General features: G+C 43.6%; 1 protein-coding gene across 1 annotated transcript; it reads left to right on the plus strand.

Moving 5' to 3' along the window:
* Positions 1-374: 374 nt before the first annotated feature.
* On the plus strand, positions 375-5051 carry otulina (OTU deubiquitinase with linear linkage specificity a). Its single transcript, XM_084325559.1, has 3 exons — positions 375-579; positions 2532-2653; positions 2891-5051. Exons 1-3 carry the CDS (start codon positions 469-471, stop codon positions 3426-3428), a joined length of 771 nt encoding a protein of 256 aa, XP_084181685.1. The 5' UTR covers positions 375-468; the 3' UTR covers positions 3429-5051.
* Positions 5052-9465: the final 4414 nt, after the last annotated feature.

Here is a 9465-nt window from a genome sequence, read left to right on the forward strand (position 1 = left end):
TGTTGGATGGGTTCTGATAAATATAACTTTATGTTGACATGTAGATCTTTATGTTGAATGATAATTATCTTGTTGGTGGTTTACCTACATTACTGTAGTGCCTCCTGTGCTGTTCATAAACTCTATGAGGTTATGCCGTGTGTGTGTGTGGGCATCCCGTTTTAAACAAGGATGTAGCGTCCCCTGCCGGTTAAGAATATAGCTACATCATCCCTATGGGACTTCGTCGGTAGCAGAGTCTGGTCGGTAGGTGGCAGTGTGCGCCACTCCTTCCGGGCAATGGGATCTAGAGACGCACGCCACCGTAGAAGAAGTAGAAGAGTAGTTGTGCGCATTGTGATGACGTAATCACAATTGAGTGTGTTCAAAACAAGCAGCGTTGCCTTTAGCTCTGTTACTGTACTGTACTCTTACTGACGCCAGACTCTCTTCCAGGCGTCCAACATTCATTCGTTTTGATCCACAATAATGTCGTGGGTTCAGTCTATTGCACACAGTGAAGATGTGTTTGACGAAGACGCGGACGACATTAGTCTACAGACCAAGGAGTGGAAGTACAACATGGAAAAACGAGTCAAGGTGATGCTGTTATTAATTAGATTAGATTACATTCAAATGTATTGTCATCATATAGCACACAAGTACAGTACAACGGTAATATATAATACAATGTACAGGTGATTCGACTGGATATAAAATATATAAATTAGCATAGTACGACTGAGTGTAGTGCTAATCAGATGTATGTATTGTACAGTGTTATAGTATTAATATACAGTGATCCAGGTATACAGACACTATGGTAGTAAGTCATACTGGCCAGCAGCATAACCAGTCAGAGTAGGTCAGGGATATAGTATTCTACAGGTATATTAAAAAAGATTATATGCAGGTATGTACAGAAAGATGTGCATAAATATATATACAATTTTATAAATATATTGGTTTGTGATTGTGATCATTATGATTACTATGATTTTTAGTTTGAGCAGGATGAATATGTAAACCTTGAGTTGTGCTTCAGGAAGGGAACCTATTTTGTAGCAGATTTTATTGACCAAGCTTGTTGGGAGAGAAGGCAGCCTACTGTTTTATGAACCCATAGCCTAGGGTTGGGCACTTTGTGTGCATGCCACAGAAATAAAAATCAAGCAATCATGTTGCTCAACAATGTTGTAAATATAGGCAATTAGTGCCAGTCAAAAAAGAGACAAATCATAACATTATTGAGTGGGTGTTTAACTTATATCTTTGTACATTCAGCTATACAATGTGTGAGCTTGTCTCTTTTATTTGTCGGACTTAGCCTGTATAATATGACCCCTGGGCTGGTAACAAACACAGTCTGGAATAAATCCATAGGGGAAATCATTAGGTCCAGAGATTGAAGGCGTCTTGCAACGTAGATATTGATCTGCTTAGGTCTCCTGGTGTATGGTGCAGGATTATTAACGTTCCTAATCCATTCCTAATTAGGCTAGATTAAAACAAAAATACATTGAAGGGGGGGGGGGGGGGGGGGGGGCTTTAGCCCCACTACCGGAGTTAAAATACCCCCATTGAGAGCGTATTGCTTCAAATTACATTAATTGTAAATCATTGTATTTATGCTGGTACATTCTCATCTATTTCTCGACATGTCACTCATTTGTCTCCTTTAAATGTTTTTACCACAAACTTCGCAGAAGTTCGCATGTCTACAACTGGCAAGGCCTATCCTAATGATAGAACTAGCAGTTAAAATGTGAATTTTTTTTTGTCATAAGCCATAAGTGGGTTATTATTTCTAGGTAGGTACTTAGGTTAAAACCATTATTATAGATATTACATGATTATTGGACAACTGAAAGAATCTGAGGAAAATAATGGGGGCCCTTTATTAGTGGTCACTTAAAAAGAAAATTGCTATATATGATTATTTCTCCTGAAGCATGAGGTTGTGAATTTACCCGCGTGGATTCTTGATAATGTGATCGCCTCTGAAGTACCACTGTAGATATAATTATAGCTGTTTGTCAATATGACACATGTGCATTGATTGGCTCGTGGCATGATGTGACATTCGGTCTGTTGTTCTTCAACATAGAAGTTGCAAACACTTGTATCTCATATTATCAACTTGGTTCTAGTTGGTATATTTTGAAAAGCAGAAGCACTGTAACGTGCCATGAGAATAAAAGTGATACAATTCATAACCTCACATGTAGAGACCTAAACGGATCACACCTAAGTTGCAAGATGCCTTCAATCTCTGGACCTAAAGATTTCCATATGGATTTATCCCCTACTGTGTGTGTAATATTATTATTATTATTATTATTATTATTATTATTATTATTATTATTATTACTCTGTGTGTGTGGCCAGGAGGCCATAAAAACAGGAAGGTCTACCGGCTTATGTCGAACTATCTTCGTTGTATTGCGGTATAACGAATGCTCCGTTTTGTTTGATCTAGAAAGAATAAAAAATAAATAAAAAAAAGTCCCCATGACGTTACTTCCACAATATTGACTTGTGTTTTTATTCAGGATGGTTTCGTTGACGGCATCGATGCGGGGAAAGAGGCGTCCCTTCAGATCGGTTTCAACCTGGGATACCAGGAAGGCGCAGCACAAACTCTAGCTATCGGCCGTCTCAAAGGAATTATAAGGTAATGTCTGTGTGTGTGTGGATGTTAGCAGATGTGCCATCATCAAATTCCTTTTAATGTGACCAGTGTGACCACTCATTCTGGCCATTCACTTTTACAGTCTTGTGATTATCCCCTTACAAAACCCCTTTTTGTACCGACTGCTATTGCTGCCTCTCTGTTCTATTCGGTCCCAGTCAGTTCTCTGGCCCATTGTATGTGACAGTGTTGGTCTCTTTGTGCCCTTGTGCGCCACAGTGCTATACAGTGCTGGTGCCAGCTGGAGCGACCGGAAAGCCCCGCCCCGCCCGCGGTGACCGAGCTGCTCCGGCGGGTCGCGCGGCACGAGGACGCGCTCATGGCGGGCATGAGGAAGGCTCTGGAGGACCCTCCTCCCAGCGTCAGCGACGTGTCGGAGAGCATGGAGGACCTGGGGGTCGACCGTGGGCATGACCCGGACTGCGGCGGGGGGGAGGAGGGGGGATGCAACAAGGGGGCGGACTGCTGCAGGAGCGGGGGAGACGGGGGGGATGATGACCCGGACTGCGGCGGGGGGGAGGAGGGGGGATGCGACAAGGGGGCGGACTGCTGCAGGAGCGGGGGAGACGCCGGGGGGGAGCGGCCGGGGGGGAACCCGCGCTCCGCCTCCGGGGGCAGCAGCAGCAGCAGCTCCGGCCTGGAGGAGGGCATCGACCAGCTCCTGCAGTGCTGCCTGGACGTGGTGGTAGAGCTGGGGCTCCCGCAGGGCCTCACGCAGCACCTCCAGCAGCTGAAGAGCTCGGTGAACCTCGTGTAGCCGGAGAACTTTTTTGAGTTTGCAGTGGAAACATGTTGTAGGATAAAAACTATGTGAAGTGAAATGAGTTTTTATAAAAAAAGAAAATATATGCAGGATACGATTTTGTTTAAGTTATTTTCATAATTACTTAAACATGCACTACGTTGACTTTTTTAATGAATACATTTTGCTTGCCTTGGCATCACAATGTTGGGGCTGGGTTGGGTCACCTGACCAGCCAGCCAGGTGGTCTGTTACACAGAAGCATCTGGGAAGTCGTCCTTCGTCGCCGTTTGGAATAGGGGGGCCGGCACTATGAAAAATACTTGGCAGAAATGTCTTTGCCCGTAGCCGGCCGGTAGTTCCTCTAAGGGCTTGTGTCCATAGCGGACGTTTTTTTCAAGACGGACCGCTTTGAAAAACAAAAACAAAAAAAGCTCAGAGCGTTTTCCTGAGTCTCGCGACTGCCGCGGCTCCGCCACTTCCTCGATGTTGATTGGCCGGTCGAAAAGAGTTACCTTGATGAGCGCGCTCCTCTCCAAAACTTTAGGCGCTGGGAGCGCTCCGCCCAAAACCGCTGCCGCCGAGAGGGAAAAGGGAAAAGGAGCGCGCCTGTCGCGTCTGTAGCATAGAAATGAATGACAGAAAGGAGCTGACAACTCATAAAACAACGTCCGCTGTGGACACAAGCCTCAGAACCACCGTGGTTTGGGCACCAGCGCATAACTTGGAAGCCTGACGAGATGGATTCTTGCGTGATCTCATAAAACCAGCTGCCATACAAGGTTATGAGTTTGGCTGAAGGAGAGAAGATATGGTTTCCTTGAAGACGATGTCTTTTTGTTCCAATTTTCTCTTATCCACTTTTTTTTTAAACAAAATGCAGTTCCCTCTCATGGCCGCAGGGAGAGGCAGAGGCTTCCATGATGAAGCTTTAAAGGGGCAGTTCACCCAAAATAAAACATTTTCCCCAGATCGCTTCGGTGTGATTTGTTTCGTCTTGGAGATCTCTGCTGTCACTCCCAATACAATGGAGCTGAATGGCCTTCATCTTGTGACTCTCAAAGAAAATGTTTGGAAAAACTCAAATGCAACGTCTCTTTCCAGAAATCATGATCCAATTACTCAAGATAATACACAGACCTCGTTGTGAGCAGTTTCATGTAGGAACAATTCTCTACCTGAAGTACATCCCCCATAATAATGAATGGTGGTGTACTTTGGTAGAAAACAGTTCCTACATTAAACTGCTCACAAGGTCTGTATTATCCGGGTCATGATTTCTGGAAAGAGATGTTGCTTTTGAGTTTTTCTTCAAATGTATTTCTTTGGTGCTTTGAGCGCCACAAGCTGAGGGCCATTCGGCTCCATTGTATCGGAGTGACGGCAGAGATCTCCACAACTAAGTGAATCACACTTGTCACAGGTCACAACATGTTTACAGGAACGTTTTGGAGTTTTATTTGGAGTGTATTTCGTGACTGTTGGGAACTAGGCTACACTGGCACACCTACTTTCAGTGAATGACGCTAAGCTAGGCTGCGGCTGTTCCCTAAGCCTAATGCATGCACAGAGAAGAAAGGGGTATGTATCTGCTTATCTAACTCCAGGGTAGATGGCAAATAAGCTACTTTCCCAAAAAGTTGGCGTGTTCCTTTAAAGGGGAAATGTTTTTATTTTGGGTGAAGTGCCCCTTTTAAGATACTTGTATGTATGTTTGAAAATAAACACGAGATCACAGTGTCACTGACTTTCTATACCCACATATTACATTGTCCATATTAATGCGAAACATAATTACTCAGGATTTAGTCTGCTGTTTTATTGATGTTCCTCCAATTACTACAATGGGATGAAAACATACATATTGTCTTCAGTGACGTCTTGGTGTTCAGTAATATCAGAATCCTTACAGTAAGCACTTAATTTATGTGAATAGTAGTTTTGTGTATAGCCAGACCTCTCCCCACACTATGTTAGCACTGGAGATAGGTCTGGCTGAACTCATTATCATTCCGGTATATAGGGAATGTTTGTATTTCAAACACAATCATCCTGGGTGGCGCTAAGCCTAGGACGCAGCAACGTTGCCCATGCATGCAAAAGTGAAGGGGAGGAGTGTCATGGCACTGATCCAGACTAATGTGAATAGTGATGCTGTTTTGTCTGGTACATTGGGTAGGAAATGACACAACGACCAGGGAAGTATAGTCTTAAAGGGGACATATTATGGAAAATTGGTTTTGCCAGGTGTGGATTTAGCAGTTTGAAATATTATTTAGGTGCTGGGGGGAAATTATATAGATACTCCTTGCCGTTTAGCCAGGGTTTGAAGTCTAAAGATTAACAAGTGTAAACAAGTTGTTCAGAATTATTACAGTTTTGATGTCATAAGGAGGAGGAATTAGCTTTGATTAATCAATTAGCTGTGATTTTTGGAGCCAGGAACACTACTGCCCAGTTCAATTTGTTTACTCTTGGGTGTGGGGTAGCCAGGCAGGAAATAATGCATTTAACATTTGGTGTGTTGCTACAGTACACCCACCAAAAACAACGTGTTCAATACAAAAAACTAATTTAAAGACATCGATTATTTAAATTCGATTTAGACTCGTTTATTTTCCATCCTTTCAGGTCATCATAGTATGTTGCCAAAAATTCTTGAAGAAAAGAAATCCACCTCAATATTGAATTTACATATTATACCATTGATCTTGACTATTTTCAACATGAACAATTCATCTCAATGAGTCAATCTCCTGCTCACTAAACCATGGCATGGCATACAACAACTTTTTGGCTTAAAAGCTCAAGAAATAATAATATTACAGTATAGTACAACTCTAATTATATACAATAAATATGACTATATAGTTATATATATTATTTATGTTATAGTCCCTGGAAGTACATTTATTATTTGAATGGCTGTTGGTGCGTTCAGGTGATCCTTGTAAATTGGTAAACATCACTTCATATGGACAGCAGACAGATTGGTAAACTCTGGCTATTGATTGATTGATTTTATTTGACAAAATATAAATAACAAGTGACAGAAGCACAGTCTGGAATACTGCCAAGGATAGACTCAAAAAAGCTCAGAGCTTATTTCCATTGTGGTCCTTGTAGGGGGGGGGGGGGAACGAAGTGTTCAGACATGCATCATACAGACATCGTAAAGACACATGACATCACATCACATAGACATAACGGACACATAAAAAACATGTACAAATGGTGTGACATCATTATGTTAACCTATACCGTTGCCAGTGGCGGCCGGTGCTACGGAAGGGGGGGGGGGGGGTGTAGATCATAGATTTTTTTGTCAATTTTGGTGAGTTGTTCTACATCTATAAACATTAATGAACAAAGGGACAGCTACATATATGTAAATTGTAAAGCTATTTTATTTTTTTATTCCAGTCGATCATAATGTATGATCATGATCATACTACGGAGAGCTCATGCGTTGGAGAGAGAGAGAGGTAGAGAGAGTGAATGAATGAATGAAAACTTTATTTAACAGATTGCAGAATGGGTACAATACAGTACGGCTCAATACACACAATTGTTAAGGGGATGCAGACCTGAGAAAGACGTTTGTCTTGTTTCCATCAGGGTCCCCCATTTTCAATTCATATAGACATTTATGACATACACAACATACATGACATTTATGGGATAGGGACATTTGTGACAAACGGTATTCAAATATACAGTACTGTTACCCCTAGATCCTGACAGAGTATATACATATGATGGGGAGGGTACTGTACATTAGGAGGGGGTGGGTGGGTGGGAGAGAGATATCCATACGGCGGGGAGGGAATATATACATGCGGTGGGGAGGAGACTGTCTATTAGGAGGTGGTGGGGGTTTTGGGCATTTACGGTGGCCAGTTTCGAATTGCAGCCTCCCGTAGGTGCTCTTTAAGAGCGGTTTTGAATGTGGGTAGGGATTCACATTCCTTTACAGCTTTAGGTAGGGCGTTCCACATTGATGTGGCATAATTGCGAAACGTATTTAGTCCCTTGTTTGAGCCGAATCTGGGTTTAACATGATTTGTTGAGCTTCCTCTGGTGTAGTGGTTGTGGTATTCACTGACCTTTGGGAAGTATTTTGACATGTACATGGGTACCTTAGTCGTATAGTGTATCTTGTAGACCAGGCCCATTGCAAGTTGCTGTACTCTGTCGTCTACTTTAAGCCATCCTAGGTTGTCAAAGTGGGCAGGGGTGAGGTGGGTTCTGGGGGTAAGGTCAAGCAGTAGTCTGACCAGTTTGTTTTGTGATGTTTGTAATTTTGTTTTAAGCGCCTTTGAGGTGCTTTGGTACCATGAGGTGCACGCATAGTCGTAGTACCCTTGAATGAGTGCTCCTGCCAGAGTCTTCAGGGTATTCTTGTTTACCAGAGAGGAGATCCGGTACAAGAATCTAGTTCGTTGGTTGACTTTTTTTATTACATTGGATGCCATTTTGTCACAGGAACGATTTGCCTCTAGGATGGAACCCAGGGAGGTAATTTCGTCTTTCCTTGTGACAATATTGTCACCCACTGCAACTGAGAAGCCGTCGGTCTTGCTGAGTTTGTTATTTGAACCGAAGAGAATGGACTCTGTTTTGCCCATGTGTAATGATAGTTTGTTATCAGCGAGCCATATGCAGATTTTGCCTAGTTCCGAGCTGAGGGTTTTTTCAACCTGCAACTTGTTCCTGTCAGAGACCAGCAGGGCGGAGTCGTCCGCAAACAGGAACAAGTTGCAGTCACAGGCTGACGACATGTCATTTGCATAAATTAGGAAGAGTAGCGGTCCTAGTATGCTTCCTTGTGGAACACCACAGCTCACTGTGAGGGGGGGGGGGGATAGAGTACCGTTTACCTCTACCATCTGTTCTCTCCCCTCCAGGTAGGATTGCATCCAGCTCACTGATAAGCTATCAAAACCAATTGCTTTTAGCTTGTCCATCAGAATGGAGTGATTGACAGTGTCGAAGGCCTTTTGTAGGTCCAGCATGACCATGCCGCAGTATTTGCCCGCGTCCACCTCTTGTTTGATGTGGTCGTTCAAATAGAGGAGGCATGTGTCAGTGGAGTGGGACGTTCTGAAGCCAGATTGGAATTCGTAGATTAGATTTTTTTCCGCCAGGTACTTTTCGACCTGTTCGTAGACTATTTTCTCCATGACTTTCGAGATGGAGGTAAGAATAGAAACAGGGCGGTAGTTGCCTGGGTCTAATTTGCTGCCCTTTTTGTGCAGAGGGGTCACTCTCGCAATTTTGAAGTCCTTGGGGACGTGCCCCTGTTTTATAGAGAGGTTTATTATGCGTGTGATGACTGGGGTGATGGCGGCTGCTGCGTCTCTGAGGAATTTGGAGGGGATGTTGTCATGGCCAGTGGCCTTGGTCCTTGTGTTTGTTGGTTAATGAGAGGAGGTCCTTGTGTTTGTTGCTTAATGCCATATCGCTATCGCCAACTGCCTAACTAACTAACTAACTAACTAACTAAACTAACTATTTCGCGATGGACGCTGCTGCCAACGTGCAAGCTTGCGTGCCAGCACAGAGCAATTCGCCCACGCCGCAGGCTTTGCACAACGCCGAATTGCCGCCGCCGCAGGCTTTGCACAACGCCGCCGCAGCACAGAGGTAAGCTACGCGCGGTTACATGTTCCATTGATTAACGCCATTACCTGCTGTGCTGTAGGCCCAAGCAGAGGTACAGTAAGTTACAGTAGGTGTAGGTTACATGTTTCATTGATTAACGCCATTACCTGCTGTGCTGTAGGCCCAAGCAGAGGTACAGTAAGTTACAGTAGGTGTAGGTTACATGTTTCATTGATTAACGCCATTACCTGCTGTGCTGTATGCAAGCAGAGGTACAGTAACAAGGTACAGTAGGTTACAGGTTACATGTTTCATTGATTAACGCCATTACCTGCTGTGCTGTATGCAAGCAGAGGTACAGTAACAAGGTACAGTAGGTTACAGGTTACATGTTTCATTGATTAACGCCATTACCTGCTGTGCTGTATGCAAGCAGAGGTACAGTAAG

The sequence above is a fragment of the Notolepis coatsorum genome, assembly GCF_963971535.1.
Source record: "Notolepis coatsorum genome assembly, chromosome: 12".
Taxonomy (NCBI): Eukaryota; Metazoa; Chordata; class Actinopteri; order Aulopiformes; family Paralepididae; genus Notolepis; species Notolepis coatsorum.